At 41.8% G+C, this 26,391-nt stretch overlaps 1 protein-coding gene across 3 annotated transcripts in view; it reads left to right on the forward strand.

The window, feature by feature from the left end:
- Positions 1-738: 738 nt before the first annotated feature.
- phf14 (PHD finger protein 14) overlaps positions 739-26,391 on the forward strand; it is a 63,978-nt gene continuing 38,325 nt past the window's right edge. For all 3 annotated transcript variants that reach the window (XM_066715527.1, XM_066715529.1, XM_066715528.1), the window contains exons 1-9: positions 739-823; positions 4,912-5,022; positions 6,696-7,357; positions 7,769-7,913; positions 20,185-20,344; positions 22,188-22,299; positions 24,053-24,190; positions 25,156-25,302; positions 25,552-25,822. In XM_066715527.1, coding sequence (XP_066571624.1) covers position 823; positions 4,912-5,022; positions 6,696-7,357; positions 7,769-7,913; positions 20,185-20,344; positions 22,188-22,299; positions 24,053-24,190; positions 25,156-25,302; positions 25,552-25,822 — 1,747 coding nt within the window. In that variant the 5' untranslated portion in view covers positions 739-822. The remainder of the gene's footprint in view (positions 824-4,911; positions 5,023-6,695; positions 7,358-7,768; positions 7,914-20,184; positions 20,345-22,187; positions 22,300-24,052; positions 24,191-25,155; positions 25,303-25,551; positions 25,823-26,391) is intronic.

Raw genomic sequence — 26,391 nt, forward strand, 5'->3', positions numbered from 1 at the left:
GTTGAAAGACACATATTCACATCCTTTACCTGAATGTTGTTCAGTGAGGAATGATGTTTAATAAATATTGTTAATTAAACTATTCTTTCTCATCAGTTGGATCTTTTCAGAGTTTGCAGTGATTCAGTGATTCAAGCTGTACAGATTCCAGCTGATTGTTAAGACAGGGGGTCTGTAAACCTTGGATGCTCACCCCATTGATTTCAATGAATTTGCTTTGGGGACATTTCTAATCTTTTGTGTGATGTTGATGCTTTACTGTCCTTGTGTAATGCTTTAAAATGTTTCTTGTGAAAACTGCAAGTCACACTGGATAAAGTAAATACATTAATTAATTAATTAATTAATAATAATAATAATAATAATAATAATAATAATAATAATAATAATAACTACGTCATACTTCATAATATAGGACATAAAGGTAAAACTATTTTTAATAGAACAGACTTGTATTTACATAAATAAAGGAATACATAAATGTTGAAATTGACTTTTATCTATTTATTGATTGATTTCAACATGTATTTGTTTATGTTTTATGTCTTTAAGGTTCCATTATTTCCACACTGACCGACTGACTGACTGACTGATTGATTGATTGATTGACTGACTGATCGATTGACTGAGCGACTGACGGATTGAGCATGCGCACTCTTCCTCTCCGGCTGGAGGAGGACGCAGGCTCGTTGCCATGGTTTCGGAGGCCCGCCCGCCTGCCGCGTCACCGGTCTGTGTGCACAACGTAGCACACAGTGCGCATCTGCGGAGGAGTTCTTTGTGGCAGTTCTTCCCTTCAACTTCAAACGTGAAATCTGAACAAGTGAGTCGCCTTTTTCATTGCATTTCTCTGACTTTAGATTAAAACCGCCTCGGTGCGGCCATTTAGCGCCGGCATTGCGGAAGGAGAAGCAGGAATGCGCTGCGCTGAGCGAGGAGCCGCTGCTGTGCACAGGACGGCTGCAGTCAGGCCTGGCTTTGTTGTTGTTGTTGTTGTTGTTGTTGTTGTGCTGCAGGCAATTAAACGCGTCTTCTTCTGCACTTTAAACCCACGTGTGCGCTGTTAAAATGTCGTGTCTGATGCGCCGCTGGGTTTTGCGGGTTGCTGTAACTGCTGCTGCTGGTGCTTTTTACAGTGCAGGGGCGCGGGGGGTGCAGTCTCATCACTGACAAAGCAGCACTGCTTTGACATCAGGGATCCGTTGTTTCAGTTTCGGGAGTGATGCACGATCTCATCAAAGTACTTCCTGTTGCTTTGCTGCTTCATCTCTTAGATGCGAATAATCGATGCACACACTTTAATATGCTCTGCCATGTCAAACACTGATACTCACGCAACGTTACATTAATCTGCACTGTTCCTCTGAAGAGATCCTCCTCATGTGTGAAGTGTTACTGTAATGTAACCTGATTGTAAACAGGACTGCTGCTGTATGACAGTAGTGGTCGGATTTGGCTGGATAGGATCCTTGGATCACTTGGTTATTAATGGACACCAAACGAGCACGATGGGGCGAATGGCCTCCTCTCGATTGGACACTTTCTTATGTTCTAATAACTAAGTGATCCAAGGATCCTATCCAGTCTGTTTTTAAATGTTCCCAAATTGTGTCTTCAACCACATCGCTGGGGAGTTTGTTCAGATTGTGACGCCTCTCTGTGTGAAGAAGTGTCTCCTGTTTTCTGTCTTGAATGCCTTGAAGCCAAATTTCCATTTGTGTCCCTGGGTGCGTGTGTCCCTGCTGATCTGGAAAAGCTCCTCTGGTTTGATGTGGTCGATGCCTTTCATGATTTTGAAGACTTGAATCAAGTCCCCACGTAGTCTCCTCTGTTCCAGGGTGAAAAGGTTCAGTTCCTCAGTCTCTCAGTAGGACATTCCCTTCAGACCTGGAATAAGTCTGGTTGCTCTCCTCTGAACTGCCTCTAGAGCAGCGATATCTTTCTTGAAGTGTGGAGCCCAGAACTGTACACAGTATCCAGATGAGCTCTAACTAGTGCATTGAACAGTCTGAACATCACTGCCCTTGTTCTCAATTCTACACTTTTGACAATATACCCTAACATTGTGTTTGCCTTTTTTATTGCTTCCCCACATCGTTTGGAGTATGTGTTGCTCATGCGGGATGTCACCGCGTGCTGAAAGGTGGAATAGTTTAGGGTGCTATGAAGCTGCACTTACTTCCATGCTTGAAAACAGGACTTTGTATTCAATATGTATCTGACTGCATTGCCCTCTGCCTGCTTATTTTAGTTATCTTCTGACTTCAGCTGGTGGATGAATTCAGGCTATTCATCCAAGCTGGAGGACCTCCACTCAGCCTGCACTCTCTGTTGGTTGATGTTTCAACATTTATTGCTCTTTGCCTGAGTACAGTAATGATAGTAGATGGTAGAAGTTAGTGTGTGACCACCGTGTGGGTCCTGCATGCTTGAACAGCCACAGAACATGGTTGTCTATAATGTGTTTGTTGTTCAAGAGTGAAAAGACACTTGGCCAGTGCCCCTGTGCTCAGATTTGTGTGTGTTGCCATATTTCAGTGCTCTACATATGCACTGTGTCCACACTTCCACAGCCAGCAGCAACATTTATGAGCTTTCTGATCTTCTTGCCTGAACAGGAGGACTGGGCCTTTAGCCATGGACCCCCAGATATGTATATAACAATCTGCCATCCATAGGAGTTTTTGTCTTGTCTCCTCCAAACCTAATGGTTTTATTTAATTTAATTTAATTTTAAAAATCATTTAAAGTTTGTTTTATCTTATTTAGCACTCTGTGGCAACCTTGCAAAGGGCTCTATACAAGTACATACTTATTATTATTATTATTATTATTGATTTCTTAGCAGATGCTAATTCATTGATTATTTTCAATTGGCCAACTAGCTTTATAAGCCCCCTGTTAAAAATGTGTATTGGATCACAGATTGCTCAGCTCTAACTGGTGGATTATAAATAACAATATTTATTTATTTTTTCTATTGAAAACCCAACTGGATTTTGAATCCCATTCAGAACTTTTCCCCACTAACCTACTGAGTCTTCCATGACATTGTTCCTGATTACCTGCTCAAATAAAACTGACATCTCTGGCAGCTAAAATCCTCTGATTCGGTCCTGTTTGTCATCAACAGTGACTGAGGGAGCATCACTTCATGGCTGTGCCTTTTGATGTTTCACAGCCTCAGTCTTTAACTCGAGACTCTTGCCAATTACTTTGACCCTTTCCCATGTCACCTCTAAAGTGGAGAAGCATTTGTTGTCTGACTTTCCCTTAGCCGTACTGGGATTCCTATAAACTCTGTGGTATCCATTTGCACTGAACTGCCTAGAAGCTGCAGATTTGTTTCCCTAATAAGGTGTCCTGTCCTTTTTAAGTTATAACCTTGCTTTGGTTCTAATGTATAAGCTTCCTAATAAACGTGTAAACGTTTAAAGTCATGTATGTCGAGGAATTCATCTAAAGTTAATGAAGTATTTGAAGTGTTCTCAGTTCTAACACACCGCATATTAAAGTGCTTTAATGAAGTACAACAGTAAGCATGCAATGTCAGAATCGACAGGAAATATTAATCTTATGTGTTTGTCTTTATTTGATCTTTAAGTTTCATATTGCCTTGTCACATTTTATTTTTCTCTTGTTCCTTGTGCTATGTGCTGTGTTTGTGTTCCAACTAATTATGTTTAGCCCCCAGTTCCTCCAAAGCATATATACAATACTGTGCAAAACTTTTAGGCAGGTGAGAAAAAAATGTAAGTAAGTAAGAATGCTTTCAAAAATAGACATGCTAATAGATTATATTTATCAATTAACAAAATGCAAAATGAGTGAACAGAAGAAAAATGTAAATCAAAAGAAAAATTGTAGCAGGTGCTCTGGACTGATGAGTCACAATTTGAAATATTTGTCTGTAGCAGAAGGCAGTTTGTTTGCCGAAGGGCTGGAGGGCGGTACACGAATGAGTGTCTGCAGGCAACAGTGAAGCATGGCGGAGGTTCCTTGCAAGTTTGGGGCTGCATTTCTGCAAATGGAGTTGGGAATTTGTTCAGAAGTGTCCTCAATGCTGAGAAGTACAGGCAGATACTTATCCATCATGCAATACCATCAGGGAGGCATCTGATTGTCCCCAAATTTATTCTGCAGCATGACAACAACCCCAAACATGTTTGGGCCAACCTACCTGCCGAGTTCCTTCAAAAACTGTGTGCAAGTGTACCTGGAAGAATTGATGCTGTTTTGAAGGCAATGGGTGGTCACAGCAAATATGGATTTGATGTAGATTTTTCTTCTGTTCAGTCACTTTGCATTTAGTTAATTGATAAATATAATCTATTAACATGTCTATTTTTGAAAAGCATTCTTACTTTACAGCATTTTTTCACACCTGCCTAAAAGGTTTGCACAGTACTTTATATATAATGATTCTTCAAGAATCAATGTGTGGTGTTCAAGAACTGTATCTTTGGGTTACAGTCTTAACACTCAAGGTCAAGGAGATCTGCCCTGCTCTGTTTTGAAGAATTACAGGACAGTTTAATGCTCCTTACAAGTTTGCCCACATAGCCGCTAAATATCAGCCTTATATCACCCTTTTAAGCTCCTCTGTTTGTCGGTATGTCACAGTTCATAGGAATAAAAGAGCAATGCAGAAAAGCAAGACTCCCTCACCACTTGGGACTGAATTCAGTTGATGAGGTGGTCTTGCTTTTCTGCATTGCTCTTTTATTCCTATTAACTGTGACACAAAGTTTTGTCATCTTTCTGATACCAACGATTTCCAGACTGAGCATCTCTAGTATCTTGGGAACTGACAAAAGAAAGAGATGAGTTCTGAACTTCCAGATGTTGCACATATCTTTTTTATCCTCCATAATTACACCTTAATGAATTCTGACTTCTTCTCGTTTGCAGTGGAACGCGGTTCAAAGAGACGACAAGTGAAGCCTTTGGCAGATTCCCTGCTGGATGCTCTCGATTATGATAGTTCGGACGACAGTGATTTTGAAGTTGGAGAAGCTTCAGGTAACTCCTGTTAATGAATAACTCTTACTTTTTAAAAACATGTTTCACCTGATGTAAATTACTCTGTCACCTGGTATTTATTTTACCTTCATTTTTTCTTCTTCTTCATAAGAATCGAGTGAATTTAAACGTTGCGAGAAAGCACTTAGAGCAACAGCAAGGATTCGTCAGGTTTTCAGAATATGTTGGAAATGTTTTTGAGAATGATAGAACGTGCTCTGTATTTGCTCTTTTTTATGATTTTGTTTTATTGTGTGATATATGAAAGAGAAAAGCTACACACATATCATCCCCATATATTCAGATTAAATGTTACAGGCTGAAGTCAGAGAAACACAAAGTAATGCTGTAAGATTCTAAAAACGGTAATAATATGAAGCGTTTAAATGTTAAGCCCCTTTGATGTCTGTAAAGTTCAACAGACAACAAATGCAGGGCCGTTGAGCACTGGAAACTGGATCTTGGTGAGCCTTCAGTTCCTTTGAGTCTTAATTTAATTCGAGCTTTGGACCTTTGAGCCCGGCCACACGGAGGGAAATATTCGTTTGTTTTAGAGACTCGGGGGGGTGGTTAACTTTTATTCCTCTTGTTAAACTGCTGTTGTGTTCAGCAGCAAGCCGCGTTTGCAGTTGGCGTCTTCTGATCTGTGTGCTGCGTGACACCTCAGTCCTGTCCTTGTGCCCCCCACTCAGATTACATGCATGCGTCCTTTTTATTCTCCGTGAACAAAGCGCTCCGTCCCTCTTTTTATGTGTGCTAGATGAGAGAAGATTTGAGCTGAATTGTTTAATTGAAATTCAAGTTGCTTTTTTTGGTTTGTTTTTGGCCGAGTATGTTCCTTAATTGGGAAGTTGCTCCTAGACGTTCTATCTGTAGATCTCCAAAGGTTACCGTTGTGGTTTTGTTTTTAAGTTCTGTTTTGTTGTTGTTGTTGTTCTCAGATTTTGTAAATGTTTTGAAAGGGATAGACATGTACCATCAAGTTCTATTAAAGACGGTGTAGGCACTGCAGATGTCAACGTGACAAACCTGTGTCATGACCACAGGGCTTAGGAACAGTCATCTTGAGACGAGAGGAACAAGCTTTCGCGTTTCAATGTGTTGTGTTGTGACCAAACGCTGCAGGAGAGTGAGGAGAGAGACTGTCCTGTCATGGGGTTCTCGTGTTGGTCTCGCCTGGCCTCTGTGACCTTGTGGGTCAGATGACAGATGGAGCCGGTGCCTCTCTTTCACAGTTGAAGATCTTTGTAACCTCTGTGGCCGAGAGTTTCTTTGTGAAAATTGGCAAAGCCTGATAATGAGGTTTCAGAGCATCACTCAAGAGTTCGCTACTGGGAAAGGAGGAAATGGTAAAATACTGTTTTTGAAACCTTCACAGGTCTTGTGGCAGTTCAGTTATCTTCCATCTTCTCTGCCGATTGACAAATGTGTGTGGTCTTCACATTCATCGTATTTGAAATGAATTAAACCTACATTAAGATGAATGCAGCATGCCTAGCGCTACATATCCCTGTGTTTTAAGGAACTAACTGGAAACCTTGTACCTGGGTCAGTTTGCCGTGGTATCGATTGTGATTCCCTAACCATTCCTCATCCGATACAGTCAACTCTCAATCGTGTAAGGTCAGCTGTGCACGAGTCTAACTTCATTCCTCTCTTGGTCGCGCCGACAGGCTCAGAGGGCAGCGGGAACGGCAGCGACGATGACGAAGACAACGGGTCAAAAGAGAGCGATCCTGCATCGGACAGTGACACGGAAGACGAAGAGGCGGCGGCTGAAGTGGAGACGAGGGACCTGAACGCCGAGGAAAACCCAGTTGAGGAAGAGAAGTCGAAAGAGGAGCCTCCGGACCCCGGGGCCAAAGACGAGAGCTCTCCCAAGGGCCGGAAGAAGAGCGAGAAAAGCCCCGAACCAGATGGCGCAGACGCGAGTGGGAGCGCCGGGGCCGGGGGGGGCCCCACCGAGGAGCCCGGAGCCTCGGAGCCCAAAAAGTGGAACCTGCGGCGCAACCGGCCCATGCTGGACTTCACCACTATGGAGGAGCTGAACGAAATGGACGACTACGACAGCGAGGACGACAACGACTGGCGCCCCGCGGCGGGGAAGAAGAAGGGCAAGTCGGCGGCGCAGAAAGAGGGCAGCGAGGAGGAGGAGGAGGACGGGAGCGGCAGCGATGAGGACGAGGATAACGAAGAGGACGAGGGCAGCAGCAGTGGCAGCAGTGAGGATGACAACGAGAAGAAGAGCAAGAGCAAAGCCCCCAAAGCCAACAGTGCGGACGAGGAGGAGCTGACCAATGACAGCCTGAGCTTGTCGCAGGGCAAGAACAACGAGGTAAGAGGCGTTCAGCCGAGAGCGGGGGATCCCAACCAGCAACTAATTTCCTTTTAGTTATTTTAAACAGTAAGGCTTTTAAGTACAAGATTGTATAAGGAACTTATTAAGGAACTTTTTATCAGTTACACAATTTACAAAGTCAAATGTAAGCAAATTAGTTCAATTAAGGGTTCAATTAAGATTTCTTTCTGTTAACAACTGCATTTGTCTTTAAATAGTGACCGATGGGCGATGTTGACATTTAACCATTACATCTTCTTTTTGTTTGTTTCATTCATTCATTCATTCATTCATTCATTCATTCATGGATTTACCCACATTTTGTGTAACCTTGTATTAATAATGTAGAAATTAGTGATATCGTCCATTCTGAGCGCATCTCTTCTTCTCTTCTCCCTACAATGGCAGGACTCACTGCTGCCTGACAGGACGCAGACCTGGAGCTCTCAGACGATGGATCACATTCTCATCTGCTGTGTTTGTTTAGGCGATAACAGCGAAGACGCTGATGAAATTATACAGTGTGACAACTGTGGAGTGACAGTGCATGAAGGTAACTGTATCCCTGCTTTGCCTTATTCTCTGTGGATTGATAAACGAGAGCCGGATTGCTTTGCAGGATTTCCAAGAGTATATATCTTAAAATTAGATTATAAGCAATTTGCGGTACTCGTCCCTCGTGCTGACGGTGTTGGTTGGGTTCGGCCCTCTTCCTCACCGCAGGGAAAGGGCTGAAGATGCAGAGAGAAATTAACCAAAGCGATGCAACCTTTGCCAAACGGGTGATGTGAGCTTCCTCTCAGTGGGTCTGGGTTCTGTTTGCCATTGAGGGATTTTCATAAAGAGGAGGTTTCTGATTTTGAATGAAGACGACGCGTTAAATCCTTGACGAGTTACAGTGGTTAGACGCTGCAGTTTTTAATCACAGTGTCACCGGGGAGAGACGTGAACGAAAATCACATAAATACATGAATTAATTAATTGTCAATATATTTGTTTGATATGCAGTGTATTAATATATCAACTTCCTACATTTACAAATTTTTCCCTTTACAGACTTTTTTCATTTCTAATATTTAATAGTTACTCATCTAAAAAGTGTGATCAATTTAACCTGATATGGTCTGTCAGCTGAGAAGGAGCCTCTTGTAGGAAATGTCCTGTTTATAAACTGTTGATTGTTCCTGTTTGCTACCTGTATTATTATTCATTGTTCATGTGTTCATCATATGACATGATTTGTACTATTTATTTTAAGCATTCAGTGCACACGTGTTAAGTTGATCTAGAGCTTGTTTGTCAGAGCTTCAGCATTGCCCTATGAGATAGTCTACTTCGTGATTTCCAATACAGTGCTTTAGATATTCAATTTTTCTAGAAGGTTAGGTTGATATAGTCAATGGTAAACTTGTTTGATTTTAAACTGGGTGGATTTTAGTTTGTTTTTCCTCCAACATGCAGGCCCTGTTGGATGTGAAATGAACACACTTTGGTAGATATCTGAATCCTTTCCAAGTCCGTATTAAAGTACTGCCATGTTGTAACTGACTTGCGAGGGAGTTTTAATTCTCCCTGCCGAGTTCACGAATTGGAGCGGACCTCTATGGAAAGAGTGCGGCGTTTTATTATTATTGTTTTAATTAATCCCCTTCCGGTCCATTAAGGCTTGACATCGCTGCTGAGTACCTGAGGTGTACATTGACCTGTCTTATTAGAATTAACTTATTTTTAACCAAGAGCGTTCAAGAGGGTAAATAAAAATGTCTCTGCTGTTTCTCTTGCGAAGTCTGAACATTGAAGATCTTTTTGCATCAATGTGTGTACTTGTGCTACACTGTGCCCCCCACTTACACCCACTTACAGATTATAAACTTATATAATGTGTGTGTGTGCGTATATATATAATATGTAGAAATGGTATTAACCTTTTCTCCTGTTTCATGTAAGTCTGAGATTAACCGGAGAAGGAAGGCAAAGATGAATGATCATCTGTAAACTGCCAGCTGTGTATAATACTCTTAGAAATTATCTACTTCATAGTAGCGCTTTACTAAATCAGAGTGTAACCTTGAAGCAGCCCGTGGCTTTGATGTGCCGGAGCAGCGCTGCTCTGTCAGGCCTCAGAGATCTGTGCAGAATGCTAAAGCAAGCCCGTTCCCCCCGCTTCACCACAACACAACGTATAACTGTCTCCAGGAGTGTGGTGCGCTCTTAATTTATTTTCCGTTTATCTCCTGAATATGTATCCCTTTGAAATGCACTTCATCTTCACGGGAGGAATAGAAAAATAAAGCAGAATTGAACTGAGGGGTTTCCGGAGTATGACATTGTGTCTTGAGGGTAGACCACACTTCAGGCCAGTTTTGATAATTTTGTGATGGTATAACCATGTAATTGTTTTGTGACATTAAAATATGATGATTTTGGTCGGCATTTTACCTCACAATAGGGTCACAATTCAGTGTTTCCTTTGCCCTTGGAGTTTAAGTAGAAAGAATACCAGATTGGAGTGTAAAGAAGTTTATTATGGTGCTAACTGATGGGTCTGTTTTATTTTTTGATGCAATCAACTTTCTATAGAAACGTATAGAAAAAAAAGTGTTGAAAGGGCAAGCTGTGTGTCAGAATGCTCTCCGATTGTGATGTAGTGTCGTGACCTCGACGCATTCGAGATTATGTATCAAAAACCCTCGCTCAGCTCTATGAACATCAGCAATAAATGTTGGATCAAAGCGAAACCCTGAAAAATTGCTCCACCATCCAACTAGGCCTGATGTAAATATATCAAGATACTGTGTGTGTATGTGTATGCATTATATTTAAATATATGTTGCAAATGCATGCATGTGTCTGTAGTCCATATATAATAGTATCTGAGTTTTGAAATTCCCGAAAAGTGTCCATTGGAAGTAAAGGAAATAAACTAAAAGAAAACAAACTTCATGCCCTTCGTCTGCCTTACAAATCCGAGGTGCAGTCCAAGTGTCTGTGTAAGCTGGTGAAATATAGTGTGCCAGATCCCCCCCGACTGACAAGCAGCTGTTACTCAACTCGCTCCTATCCTGCCAGCATCGGGAAGCAGGATAGAGATCGGAGAAGCAGAATTGCACTGCAGTGATCGGATACAATCCTGCAAAAGAGCAAAACCAGCGATTTCTGACTTTCAAGAGCCACCATCCTGGCAGTAATGTGAACAGCATACATGTCTGTTGAAGGTGCACTGTTATTTAAAAGGTAATTTATCTGTCCTATTTTTATTCATCATTTATATTTTTCCGAAATAATCCTTTATATCGAGCAGCATACTATAATTAAACCGTTAAGGCCGAAAGCAACCAAGCAACATCTAACGCTGAATTCACGTGCCTGCTTTTGTGCAGCGCTTAGGATATCCTTTAGATACGGGTAAGGTTGTCCAGCAGGATCTTGCCCTACCCCAAGCTTTCAGGAAGTCAGCGATTGAAATGGCTGTGGCTCCAAACACACACAAGTCTGAAGGATAACGCACGACACACATCTCTGAGCAAACCTCCCTTCTCAGTGTGTTCAGTCTCTCGACTTCCTGGCAGTCCTTGTAGCAGAAGTTGACGAATGAATTTGGCCATGAATGTGTTTATGTGTAGCACTGTGCCGTTGATGTGTAGGAATGTTTTTCTTGCGAGGTTCAGTGGATTTCTCTAGGTCTCAATCTGTCATTGTCCCACGTCCCCCCGCCATTTTTATCAAAACACACAACAAGTGCCTGGGGAAGAAAGTTAGTCTGTGAGCTCAGCTCTATAATTAATGGAATATCTACATTAGAAACTAATTTGAAAATAAAAAAACTTTCCAAATTGAGGGGAAAAAACCTGAATGCCAGCTGATATGAACTCAGATTAGCTGCTATGATCCATTTTCTGTTCTGTGATAAGTTCCCTTCAGTTTCTGCCTGGTATTGCACACCTGCTGCTACTCTTATGACACATGTTCAGACTCAACTGTCAGCCGTTACACTGCCAGGAGCAAAGTTGAGGGGACAGTGCTAATTTAGGGTGGTCTCCCTCACATCTTGGTCAACCTCCCCGATGAGAATGCAAAGCTTCAAATGCGGTGCATTGAAATTTTGTCTAACTGTATGCCTTGCACTTAATTTTTTGCAGAGCTGTGAAATTTCATACAGTTGGTGAAGAGGCTCAGGGCTGTATTTAATGCCATGACTTTGTCGTATGAGTTATGAGATGTCAGATTCAAGCTGCCACTTAACATCGCTCGCTGAGCTACAACAGATTGTTTTTGCAGCAGGGTTAGACTGGTAGTATATTCATGCAGGTGATAAATCTTGAATTTTATAATCTTTGTGAGAAGCACGGGCTGTAGAATGGCTTTCCTGCTGGAATGCTATCAGCCTTAAGCTGTTTATTTATTTATTATTGAGGGGAAACAGCAAGAAAGCTAGTGCAAATAATAGCATTTTGAGAATTAGAGGAAATGGCTTGTGTGCGTGTGTGTGTATAGATACAGATATATAGGGATGTATGGTATGTATATGTGTGTGTGTGTGTGTGTGTGTGTGTATACATGTATGTATGTATATATACACAGCTCTGGAAAAAATTAACAGACCACTGCAAATGTTTCTTAAATCAGCATCTCTACATGTAGGCAGCCATTCCACTCCATTCATATTTTTATTTGGAATTTGGGAGAAATGGCAGTAGTTTATAGCAGTGGTTCCCAAACCGGTCCTGGGGGACCCCCTACCCTGCTGTTTTTTGTTCCAACCGAGCTCTCAATTACTTAATTGAACCTAAATTGAAGAAACATTCTGCTTACATTTTACTTTTTAAATTGTCTAAGAAAATAGTTGTTTCTTCAATACGTTTTTTAATATAATTCTATACTTAACTTCAAACCCCTACTGTTTAAAATAATTAAAAGTCTCTGATTTACGAAATTATTAGTTCAATTAAGGGTTCAATTAAGTAATTGAGAGCTCGGTAGGAACAAAAACTAGCAGGGTAGGGGGTCCCCCAGGACCTGTTTGGGAACCACTGGTTTATAGAATAAAACAAAAATGTTCATTTTACCCAAACACATACCTATTAATAGTAAAACCAGAGAAACTGATAACTTTGCAGTGGTCTCTTAATTTGTTCCAGAGCTGTGTATATATACAGAGCTGTATAAATGAGAGAGAGATGTATATAAATATATAGATGTGTGTGTGTGTGTGTGTGTGTGTGTGTGTGTGTGTGTGTGTGTGTGTTTTTGTGTTTGTTATATATAAATAAATATAAATAGAGAGAGAGATGTATTGAGATGTGTGTGTATATCTGTGCATAAATGTGTGTATTAATGTGTGTGTTATATACATACAGCTGTCTAGTGATAGCTGAGTTGCTGCCACAGTGAGAAGAGATGGATGATGTTTTTCAGTCTGATATTGCTTGGTCAGCAGAGGTTTCCTCCAGACTGTTGTTTTTTTGTTTTTGTTTTTTTTTGTTTTTTTTATATGGAAACCTTGCCATTACCCCATTCTAAGGCTTGTAGACATCATTTATTTGTTGCGCAACTATAATTTGTGAAGTTGACGAGCTGCTTTATTCCTTGTTAGCTGCAGACAGATTGCTCTGTTGCACAGCAGTCACTGCAGCCCATGCTTTCAAGCGGATAAACATCCCTGTGCACCTTTCCCTCATCCACACGAGGTGAGCGGTTGTGTTCGTGAGATAAAATATTAACGTGATGAAATGAAGAGAAAATAAAGACTGAAGGAGACCTAATCCGAGTGCAAGATGTCCCCACATGCTTAGTGCCTGTACTGTGACATATGGGAGGCGTGTTGTGTGAGTGGGCTCTCAGCACTGACTCATCTACAATGCAGGTGTGTGCAGGTGTGTCTGTGAATGCTCTCGAGGGGATTTGTAAGATTGGTGCTTCTAATCCCTTCTCAGCCCAGGCATTGGGGGACCCCGGCAGTCATTTTGGGTTTATGCAACTTGGATAGATCTTGTTTGAACTAGTGATATACAGTGCCTATAAGAAGTCTTCACTCCCTTGAACTATTTTCACATTTTGCTATGTCAGTGCCTCAGAGTTGCATGCATTTAAATCAGGATTGTATTCCACTTATGTGCACACCAGACTCTCTACCAACTTTGCACACCTAGATTTGACAATATTTGACCATTCTTCTTTGCAAAACTGTTCAAGCTCTGTCAGGTTCTTTGGGGAGTGTTGATGCACAGCAGTCTTCAGGTCGTGCCACAAATTGTCGATTGAATTAAGGTAGGGGCTCTGACTGGGCCACTCAAGGATATGTTCCTTAGTCACTCCAGTGTAGTTCTGGCTGTTTGCTTTGGGTCATTGTCATGCTGAGAGGTGAACTTCTGCTTCAGCTTCGGCTTCATAGTTGCCAATGTTCTCTTGGTAGCCTCTCTGGTCCGTTTCCTTCTTACTCAGTCATCCAGTCTGGAGGGACGGTCTGATCTAGGCAGTATCTACACCTACCACTTCTGAATAATCATCTTGACTGGCTATTCAAGGCTTTTGATATATTTTATACCCATCCACTGATCTGTGCCTTTCAACAGCCTGTCCTGGAGTTGTTTTGAAAGCTCTTGGTGCTCATGTTTGAGTCTTTACTTTGAAAAGCACAACCCATCAGAGGGAACCTATTTTGATTCACAAAAAATTCACACAGGTGGAAACTGCTTAACTTGGTGTGAGATTTTGAATACACTTATCCAACCAAGCTATTTTGGTTCTTACTTTTAGTGGCCTCCCCAAGGTAAAAATAATAATAATAATAAATATATACACCGATCAGCCATAACATTATGACCACTGACAGGTGAAGTGAATAACACTGATAATCTCGTTATCATGGCACCTGGGGTGTTCCCGGTCTGCAGTGGTCAGTACCTATCAAAAGTGGTCCAAGGAAGAAGAAGCGGTGAACCGGGACAGGGTCATGGGCGGCCAAGGCTCATTGATGCACGTGGGGAGCGAAGGCTGGCCCGTGTGGTCCGATCCAACAGACGAGCTACTGTAGCTCAAATTGCTGGAAAAGTGAATGCTGGTTCTGATAGACAGTGCATCGCAGTTTGTTGCGTATGGGACTGCGTAGCCGCAGACCAGTCAGGGTGCCCATGCTGACCCCTGTCCACTGCCCAAAGCGCCTACAATGGGCACGTGAGCATCAGAACTGGACCACGGAGCAATGGAAGAAGGTGGCCTGGTCTGATGAATCACGAGTTCAAGGTGTTGACTTGGCCCCCAAATTCCCCAGATCTCAATCCAATCGAGCATCTGTGGGATGTGCTGGACAGACAAGTCCGATCCATGGATGCCCCACCTCGCAACTTACAGGACTTAAAGGATCTGCTGCTAACGTCTTGGTGCCAGATACCACAGCACACCTTCAGAGGTCTAGTGGAGTCCATGCCTCGACGGGTCAGGGCTGTTTTGGCAGCAAAAAGGGGACCTACACAATATTATGACCACCTGCCTAATGTTATGGCTGATCGGTGTGTGTGTGTGTGTATATATATATATATATATATATATATATATATATATATATATATATATATTTTATCTTGGGGCAGCCGCTAATTTATTTTAAGATAGACTGTTCTATTTAAACCCCTAATATCCTTGTTTTCTATGTGTAGACAGCTGTTGATGCTGACAAAATATTATACAGCTGTTTTTTGTGTTTCTTTATACCAAGGTGGATTTTTCTTTCTATCTGATGTGAGAATATTAGTAGGTTTTAAAATATATCCAGTAGTAGTAGTAGTAGTAGTAGTAGTAGTAGTATTAGCTTTGATTAATAACATTGAGGTGATCTGTTGCAATAAATCATTTCAATTGAGCCGATGTCTGTTCATGGCACTCCTCGATGGGCAACACGTCGAAGGCCTGTACGTCTCCGAGTCATGAGAGAAACGTACAGATGGTGTCCAGTGACTGGGGGTCATTTTTCACTTTGTCCTTCCCCCTCTCCCCTGTAGGGAGGCCACCTGCCCAATCTCCACAGAGCGGGTATCCTGCTGCTCTAGACCTGGAAACTAAATGCTGGCAATGTTTGGGTCTCAGCCCACCTGGCAGTAGTGATATATCTGATCTTATTATCTGCTGTACAGATGTATAAATATACGCCTTCCATTCCTTTTGTTCTGCAGTGTTTCACATTCGAAAAGGCATGTTTTCCTTCATATGAATCGAATATAGCAATACCATGTATATAGATGAATAGATCCCAGAGAAAGTCAGGGAGAACACACGGACAGGGGAGAACATGCAAACACTAGGCTGGGAATGAACCCGGGTCCCAGTAGATGTTTGTTATTTGGCAACTCTAAAATGTTTGTGTGTGGTTCTTGCCAAGCCGTCTGGCCAGTATGATGAGTTATGGCTAATGGTCCCCTATAGGCAGGTCTCATCCTGCAGTGGATTGATAAAGGCTGATTAATGGATGGAGATATATACACATACACATGGCTGGGAATGTGTTTTTGGCTGTATTTTTGTACTTTAATCTATTTTTCCTCTTGATGTGAAAATGGCATTGTTACCCCCCTTGCCTTTGTGTTTCTGTTCATTCGGGTCATGTCTGTTTTTTCTGCATTTTTGAATTTCTCCGGCACTGAAAGACCCAGACCCTTTTTTATTTTTAACTTGGTAATCAAAAATGATTTCATCGTCATCCTAACGCGACCATAGCCCACAACTGCAATGGCATGTTTGGTACCTATTCTGCATAACGTTATTGATACTCCAAAACACAATATCCACAAAGATACAACTCTGCTACACTCAGACAGAAAAAATAATATAGTAAACACGCTTTGAAACCAGAGGACTGTCTAAGTGGTTGTGCTGAATGTACTGCTAAGGTTTCATTATTTCTACTCTTCATATTAAGCCGTCTCTGTCGTAAAAAACAAGTGCTGATGGATGTCGCGATTAAAATTAAATCATGAGAGCTTTGTGACTCGATTTTCCTCTTCCTTTTCCCATCCTAAATTCTACTTAAAACAATATAACTGGTACCACCCATGGAAATCGCTCATCACACCCAACACAGTGGGCCTGGCTTTGTGCAGATATCTGGAAATTCTTATTTTAAATTTTATTTTTTTAAAGAAAAGCTTTTTGCCAGGCGCTAATGCTTCTCTCTGGGTGAATGCATTTGTGCCAGGATCTTGTAACAGGCTTGTAATAGCAGCGCACCCCCAACCGTGATGTCAGCACTCCTGACATATTGATTGCAGAGTGTCTGAAGAAAAATGTCTGGTACATATCCGAGTGTGTGACACTGGCCCTCGTTGCTGCGCTCGCCGGAGAGTGCCCTTGGGTCCAGTTGCCGTAAATTAAATGAGATACAAAGTTATAAATCTTGTAGAGCGTTCCTCTGCTTTACTCTCTGACATTTCGCGGTGTTCTGCAGTGACTACAGCCGACCGTTTAATCCCCCCTTTATTACCACATATAGAACATAAACGTTCCCACCGTGCACTCCTCGAACATGCTTGTGATATTTTCCCAGACATCTCCGCTACTTGACTTGATGTATTACCCGTGCCGAGGATGAGTGATTTACTTATTGTGATACAGGAGGACTGTATTTGGGAGATTAGAGGCTTTTCTTTTATCATCAAGTAATTTAAAAACAAAACGAGTGGGGTTCGTAACGGGGGGACAAGGTAATTAATGCCGGTTCTCAGACTCGGAGAACCTGAGTGCAAAGGCGCGGCGATTCTGTTTCATTACTGCGTTTTGGGCACAATCGAGAGATGTGCCCTTGACATGATATACAAAGGTACAAGAACAAATAAATAATATTGTTTTTGAAAGCAGGCCATGTAACATTAACACCTGTTTAATGGGTTATCGAATGCAGACCGCTTGGCTTTGTACGAGGGGAAGGATTGTTGTTATCTGTGGGATGATGGCGATGGGAATAATTATACTGTTTTAAATGAGGATCTGCATTCGGGGGCTTTCATCCTTTAAATAACTGCCTTCTTGCTGTCATTCTGCTCATTTTGTGCATCAGTTTCTCTGCCATCATCGGCTTTTAATTTAGTTTGCAGTGCTTTAAAGAAACAGCTGTCATTTGTCTTTCTCTGTCGCTTTACATCAGTGTTTGTTGTTTTCCTACTGTTTCGAACAGTGGCACATGCTTTAAAATGTATATATTTGCAGCCCTGCCTCTGACATTTTACTCCTACTTATCCCATAACATCTCAGCAGTCATGTTAACGGCGGTATGGACACATATCCTGTGTCGTTTGAGCATTTATTCCTCTAATGAAGATGGGTACACTTCCATTGTGTTTGTATGTTACAGGAAATCAGCGTAAGTGCTTCTGGGAGAAGGAAACTGAGCCGATCACGGGACATTTATCTTGCTAGGGCTAATCGAAAGTAATTTTGACAGCTATTGAAGAAGAAGATGGATATAATACATTTTCTTTATTCAACCAAATAGATTAGTATAATGTAAAACTAAGCAAAATGATTTGAGAGTATTGAATATTTTTAAGCAGGGCCTATTTATTTATTTTCTTAATGAAAAGAAGCACAATTATGGAACGGGGCCATTAGTCATTGTTCGTGAAGAGATGACATTTATATGCCACTGAGCACGTAACGTGTCTTTGTTTAATTTCTGTGCTTTCAATTGGAGGCAGTAGTGTATGTTAATATACGTACATATCATGTTATATTTAGTACACTTGGATTCTTCTGATAGTTGTCTAACCTTATACAATTAGAATATTTCTGGTAGTCAGGTTTCATGTTTCAGGAATCTTTTGATACAATGTTGTGTGAAATATTCCTCAAACTCTTATGTAAATCCCCAGAATGCCTTATAGGAATCTGAATTTAATTCCGCTGCATCTCCGAAGTCATTCATCCTTTTTAATTTATTTTCTGCTTCTTGACGTACAAAACCCCATGTTCTCCCGTGAATGGATTCACAAAGCTAGTTATTCCTGTTAATGTAATTATAACTTCAGGCACAAAGGTTGCAATGCAAAGTATAACAGAATTAGGGTTTGTGATGTACATGATTCACTCTTCTCAAGTGAGTACTGACTGTTAAAACCATATCCGTTGACAGACGGAAGTAAATGTTTCTAAAGACACAGTAAGATTGGCTTTTGTTGCATTAACACACTGCTGCATTAACAGAACAACAGAAATGCAAACCAACCAAACTAACTGAGCAAAGGAACAAACAGACAACAATTGTTTTACTATGCTTTTGGCAGGGTATGCTCTGCTTTAACTTAATGCAGTTGCAGAAATGTTCATGGGATGAATTACTAAATTAATCTTTTTTCTTTTTTAGTTCAATTATTCACATTAATATCCCTGTGACATTTTTCAACATCAATCATAAAGGGCTGCAGATCAAGGCTTAATTATATTTTTATAGCATAAAATGAATGTGGTTTCACTTGTAAAGTCTATGAAGATCTAGGCAGCACAGTGTCAAAATAAAATATGACACTTATCCAAATTTACATGAGGTTCACGTAACTCAGATGGGATCCCAGAGCCGATATTTACGCGTCAGATTTGTTTTTTCTGGTGACAGTTGCCTCCTTGATGTGTGAACTGTATAACTCGTGAGTGGCACGTCAGACCACCTTTTGCTTTTCGGATCTTGATAAAGTTAAAAGTATTTTCGTGCTTACTCTACATTTCCCCCCCCTTCTTAAACTGCCAACTGTCACAGCTGACACGGATAATCTTCGCTCGGGGGATTATAAAGTTATCCTGTCGTCATCGTTTTTTTGTCAGCTTAACTTCTATTAGCAAACAGCCCATAGCTAAGCATCGGGGTCTTTGTATTTGAGATCACAAGAGAACAGTGTGATGGCATTGTGCGGTTGAACCTAAAGCTGGTTAAGCAGTGTGGTAATCAATTACTATGCAAAGACCATGGTTTTAATTTAAGGTCAGAATTAAGTAAATATACAGTACTGTGCAAAAGTTTTAGGCAGGTGTGAAAAAATGCTGTAAAGTAAGAATGCTTTCAAAAATAGACATGCTAATAGATTATATTTATCAATTAACACAATGCAAAATGAGTGAACAGAAGAAAAATCTACATAAAATCCATATTTGCTGTGACCACCCTTTGCCTTCAAAACAGCATCAATTCTTCCAGGTACACTTGCACACAGTTTTTGAAGGAACTCGGCAGGTAGGTTGGCCCAAACATCTTGGAGAACTAAGCACAGTTCTTCTGTGGGTTTAGGCAGGCTCAGTTGCTTCTCTCTCTTCATGTAATCCCAGACAGACTCGATGATGTTGAGATCAGGGCTCTGTGGGGGCCATACCATCACTTCCAGGACTCCTTGTTCTTCTTTACACTGAAGATAATTCTTAATGACTGTCGCTGTATGTTTGGGGTCGTTGTCATGCTGCAGAATACATTTGGGGCCAATCAGATGCCTCCCTGATGGTATTGCATGATGGATAAGTATCTGCCTGTATCTGCCTGCCTGGAGAGACCTTGCTGATGCAGTAGAACTACCTTGTGTCTTGTTGCTGTGCTCAGTCTTGCCATGGTGTATGACTTTTGACAGTAAACTGTATTCAGCAAACTCACCTTGTTAGCTGAGTTTGGCTGTTCCTCACCCCGTTTTATTCCTCCTACACAGCTGTTTCTGTTTCAGTTAATTGTGTTTCAACCTACATATTGAATTGATGATCATTAGCTCCTGTTTGGTATAATTGTTTAATCATACACCTGACTATATGCCTACAAAAGAAAGCTTTGTCAACATATTAATCTGTCTATTGTTGTGTGTTTGTAGGCTGCTATGGCGTTGACGGCGAGAGCGATTCCATCATGAGTTCAGCGTCTGAAAACTCGACCGAGCCCTGGTTCTGTGACGCTTGCAAGAACGGGGTCTCCCCCAGCTGTGAACTGTGTCCCAACCAAGATGGCATCTTCAAAGAGACCGACGCCGGAAGGTGTGCCGTTTGGTTTATTGATTGAGTTATTTATTTATTGGAGTGCGGGATGAGAAACATGGGAATCGGCCCGTGTTCCGCCATGGCGTGTGAGGCTTTCCATATCTGATAACCGAATCATAAGTCAGAGTCTCTCCTGGCTCACTGTGGCTATCAAAACGCAACACAGCACTTGAGTCCTGAAGACTATGCATTTAAATTAACAGGAATAATAGAATAAGATGACTCCACTTAAAATTAGGTGGTTTGAACATAGTTTGTCAAGGTAAAATGTTGACCAAAATCTGCCCTTTCCCATATCTACGTCACCAATGTCCGATTGTATCTTATTTTTATTAATTTACTGTAGCATCCAGACACACGCTGACTTTGTTCGACAATGTGTGTGTATTGTTGCATCCCTGTATTCCAGTATGACTTTTAAACACCCAGTTTACCGTGCACTGCATTTTTTTTTTTTTTTTTGTCACAACCGCAAAACGAAGTGCCCCCTTTACAGACAGCCTATTATGAGGTCCCAGTGCCTCCCGAACCGGGCCGCTGCGCTCTTGTCCGGCGTCTTAAACCTGGAGAAATCGCGACTAAAATGTCCTGAGCTGGGCAGCATGAAGCATGGAGCCAATTGTGCTGTTATCACAGATAGGATTCTGCAGGCTGCACTGGCATTTAATACTTCACTAGAGCATGAAAAACAGTGCAAATTAAATTGAGAAGCAAGTGCTTGTTGAAGATGTGTATCTTTATATTGGTCTTAGGATTTTGTCCCCCCTCCACCTTCTCTGAAGTCTGCATTTAAAATCATAATACGTGAAATAGTGGGATAGTGGGAAGTTTTTATTTATTTCCCGAGAAGAAAGTAATAGCTTAGTTTGTTATTTTTCTTTACATCCAAGACTCCGAAGGAGGATAAAAAAAAAAATATATATATATATATATATATATATATATATATATATATATATAGATTGAATACAGCAGACAATGACAATTAGAAGAATAAGTTGAATCCACTGTGTTTGTGAAATTGACTGTGTCCATTAAGATAAGATACATTAATTATTATTATTAGTATTGATGCTTATGAAAGACACATTGGGCAGCGCTGAACTTGACCTGTTTTCAAATATCTAGACATTTTTCATAAGAATGCAGTGCCTAAAGTGAATATTATTTACAAACACATTAGGAATCACATTTTTCACATTTAGTTGTCCTGCTAATTACCACGTAGCCGAACTTGTAGCATTGAATATAAAAGCTCTATTACATTGTTCTTAAGGGACTTCGAGATCATTGTGATAACAGAAGTGGTTCAGTGACTTCAAACTGCCACGCGGCTCTGAGGTCATGGGACATGGCGCTGTGTCCGAGGTTACAAATTGACCCACAAATTGTGTCACTGAAAGATGCTCAGCAGCACAATCCACTTAGCCTTGGAGAATCTGTTCAGAAAGACCCGAACAGAACGGCTCAATGGGTCTTCAAGTGCCAGACAGACAAGGTTGTGTGAACCATCCTGGTGTAAAAGCTTCATATCTGAAGATCAGTGTATCAGCAAATATCAGGAGATTTTCACTTGTGAGCATCAGTGGTTTCTCCTTCTGTGATGTGAAACTGACGAATAGAAGTAATTCAATAAGAAGATTCATGTGCTGATGGTAGCCTATTCAAAGAACAATGACTTACTACCTCATAAGGCACCGATGTAAATGTTTGGATGAACAACAGTCATATGTGGATGATGGTCAACTTTTGATGACTTGGTTGTTTTTCCTTTCTTTTTTCACTCATTCCTTCATTGCTATTTCCTCTTGCCTGAAATGCCTGGTTTTCTTGTTTACAGGTGGGTCCATGTTGTGTGTGCGCTGTATGTCCCTGGAGTGGCCTTTGGAGACATTGATAAACTGCGTCCTGTGACCCTCACTGAAATGAATTATTCCAAATATGGTGCAAAGGTAAGACAGCTAAAGGTATTACTATAACAGGGAGATTTACCGGTAATACTTCCAGCTTAAAAATACTTGTTTCTAAACAGGTCTTTATATTTAAATGTGTGTGTATACAGCGATCAGCCATAACATTATGACCACTGACAGGTGAAGTTAATAACACTGATAATCTCGTTATCATGGCAACTGTCAGTGGGTGGGATATATTAGGCAGCAAGTGAACATTTTGTCCTCAAAGTTGATGTGTTAGAAGCAGAAAAATGGGCAACATAAGGATCTGTGCGACTTTGACAAGGGACAAATTGTGATGGCTAGACAACTGGGTCAGAGCATCTCCAAAACTGCAGCTCTTGTGGGGTGTTCCTGGTCTGCAGTGGTCAGTACCTATCAAAAGTGCTCCAAGGAAGGAAAAACGGTGAACCGGCGACAGGGTCATGGGCGGCCAAGGCTCATTGATGCACGTGGGGAGCGAAGGCTGGCCCGTGTGGTCCGATCCAACAGACGAGCTACTGTAGCTCAAACTGCTGAAAAAGTGAATGCTGGTTCTGATAGAAAGGTGTCAGAACACACAGGGCATCGCAGTTTGTTGCGTATGGGGCTGCATAACCGCAGACCAGTCAGGGTGTCCATGTTGACCCCCATCCACTGCCGAAAGCGCCTACAATGGACACGTGAGCATCAGAACTGGACCACGGAGCAATGGAAGAAGGTGGCCTGGTCTGATGAATCATGAGTTCAAGGTGTCTCGATCCAATCGAGCATCTGTGGGATGTGCTGGACAGACGAGTCCGATCCATGGAGGCCCCACCTCGCAACTTACAGGACTTAAAGGATCTGCTGCTAACGTCTTGGTGCCAGATACCATAGCACACCTTCAGAGGTCTAGTGGAGTCAGGTGGTCATAATGTTATGGCTGATCGGTGTATGTATGTATGAGCCAGAGATTTGAATTAACTAAGTTGGCTGGTACCTCAGTTCTATGTAATTAAACATTATTGGCCTAATTGTCGCTAATTGTCTAATTCCATTTCCATGGAGTGGGTGGTTTGCCCACAGGGAAAATAAGTACCTTATTCCATTTACCGTGGTTTTGTCCTGCTGTTTTCAGGCAAACATACCGTCTATGGCTAAAGACAGAGGGTGATGCCGAACGGTGTCTTGTTCAGCTCTGTTTACTGCTAGAACAAATACGTAATTTATGTTTTTATAACATCATTTACAATCACTGTCTATTAAACCACTTCTGTACAAGAATTGTTGATCCTGCTATTGTGAATGTAGTGAGAAGTAGGACACAAGTGGTGTATTTCTGGGATCCCCTGATGAGTAGGTCATCATATATGGCTCTGTCAGATTGCCTTACTTAGCTATACATGTTTATAGGTCTATTATTTAGGATGGCTAGTGTGTGTGTGTGTGTGGAGGAAGGGGAGAGCTATAGGGAGTTAAATAGTTTCTGCATTCTAACAAGAGGTCTGCTATAAAACGCTAATGTTTTCTCCCATTCTAAAATGTCACAGCCATCAATAACAGGTGAGACTGAATCATTTAAATCTTGACAGGCCGTGTCATCTCGTATCCAAAACACCTCCTTCCATCCACTTTAATGATTGCCTTGTATTGTTGTACTTACTTCCGTTTGCCTTCCGGGGTTTCTTGGCGTATCCTTGTCTCGTGTTGACCGGTCGAGATGCCGCGCTCCGTGTATGCCAGTCATAATTCCTATTTTACCCCCCCGTCTCTCTTGTGGTCCCGTTAGGAGTGCAGCTTCTGTGAAGACCCCCGTTTTGCTCGCACCGGCGTGTGCATCAGCTGCGACGCGGGGATGTGCCGCTCGTACTTCCACGTGACCTGCGCTCAGAGGGAAGGTCTGCTCTCGGAAGCAGCAGCGGAGGAAGTGAGTTAATGGCGTCTCGGACGTTTGCCCAGCCGGTCCACGGTTATATCTGTGTTAATTGAATAAATATGCACTGAATATGATGTTGTAAGTGTATAAATAACATATTGAGAAATCATTCAATTTGATACCTTAAATGTATCAAATATGGTGTCTGCGTAACACATTTCCATTGTTTGCTATGTTTCGTGGTCCCCGTGTTGCGCGACTCAACTCTCGTGTGTCTCGAGGGATTACTTATACATGTATATTAATTCGAGGTTCATGCGTCTTATCCCCAAAGTAATCTTTAAGTTATTTTACTTATTTATTCGCTTGCATTGCAAAGCGGCTCGATAGCGGTTTATCCATAGCTTCATAAATAAGGCATCCCTCCCTTGGAAAGCGAGCCCTCATTGTGAGCAATTTAATCCACTGAGCTGTGAAAGCAGCTCATATCAACAGGTGAGCCAGCTGATATCATCGCCAGAGCCACCTTAAGCCTAAATGATTCAGTTTAAGCCAGGAGCTGGAAAATCTGTATTGGTGTATGCTTTGTTGGCACACTATATCCTGTATTTCTCAGTTTAACAGATAGGAACTTTGACTTGAAAGTATTGAGTGCATGTTTCTCAGTGATTGGAGAAAACACTCTAACTTTCGGCATTAACACAGTTTTGATTATTGAGTATTGTGAGACGGTGAACTTTTGTCATCATTTATTTGTGTTTATGTTGAGTCATTCCCCTTGTGGTGCTAATCCATTTCAACAAACACTTTTTAGAGTGTAAAACTCTGTATGGCAGTCTCATGTTTGATTAGGAAAAAAGCCTCATCCCCCCATATGAATCAATACTTTTGTTACCTATATCTTGCTATGTATGTTCGTGTCACCCCAACCTTCTTTTTCTTCTGCTGCTGCCGCTGCCTCTTTTGCCTCTTCTTCTCCTACTCTGGTCTTTACTTTCCTTTTCTCCCCTCAACAGGACATCGCGGACCCGTTCTTCGCTTACTGCAAGCAGCACGCGGACCGTTTCGACAGGAAGTGGAAGAGGAAGAACTACCTGGCTTTACAGTCGTACTGCAAGATGTCTTTGCAAGAGAGAGAGAAGCAGCTTGCGCCAGAAGCCCAGGTACCAGCGCCAGAGTGGGTTATCCAGTGTGGGGGTGTTCAAGGCAAGCACGGCCTTGCTAGCTCTGATGAAACAAGTTGGATTTTTGTTTTTATTCCTTCCCTTTTTTTTTTCTAATGCAACTATTTTAATGAGCTTTAAATACAGCCTCTGAAACGAAATCGATATCTGGGCAGAGTGAGAGCTACAGCCAGCCGGCCCCTCCCTCACACTCGCTTTACTTAACCGGTTAATTAAATTGTCTCGCAGGCCCGAATCTCTGCCCGCCTACAGCAGTACCGGGCCAAGGCCGAGCTGGCCCGCAACACGCGCCCCCAGGCCTGGGTGCCGCGTGAGAAGCTGCCCCGGCCTCTTACCAGCAGCGCCTCGGCCATCCGCAAGCTGATGCGCAAGGCTGAGCTCATGGGCATCAGCACGGACATCTTCCCCGTAGACACGTCGGACACCAGCTCCACCGTGGACGGCCGCCGGAAGCACAAGCAGCCGGCGCTGACAGCCGATTTCGTCAATTACTACCTTGGTACAGAGAACGCAGATATACACAGGGTTTCCCCCAGAAAATTGCATGGGCATGTTGGCAGGGTTGGGCAATTTTCTAGGGGGAAACCCTGTGTGTATATAGCTAGCTGATTGTTGAACAATTGCACATAACGTATTATCAATACAGGGAAATGTAGTCAAAGCAGTGTTTTCGTATTCTAGAACATGTTCTAGGATTCAATTTCAGTTCTAAAAGTTTTCAAATATAATGTGTAAGTCTGTGCTGCCCCCCAAACCTAATCCGTGAGGGCCCCTATCCAACAGGTTTTACAGGTAATCTTCAATTATCAATTTGGGAAATGATGTCGTGTAGAGATTTGGTCTAAAGAAAATTAACTACCCTTTTCAGCACTCAATGATCAGAATTAGCTTAATTGAAACAGTTAATTGCTTGATTAATCAGTAACTTACATGTGGTCCGTGTCTGTTAAAATTTGTGATTTTTGGGTGACATTTCTTGAAGTGCACTTGATGTATTTCTCATGGATTCTCTCATAAAAAGACGGCTAAATTCAGTCACTTAAGCATCACAGTTGTGTGTGGTGCCGG

Source organism: Amia ocellicauda, chromosome 10 (genome assembly GCF_036373705.1).
Source record: "Amia ocellicauda isolate fAmiCal2 chromosome 10, fAmiCal2.hap1, whole genome shotgun sequence".
NCBI lineage: Eukaryota > Metazoa > Chordata > Actinopteri > Amiiformes > Amiidae > Amia > Amia ocellicauda.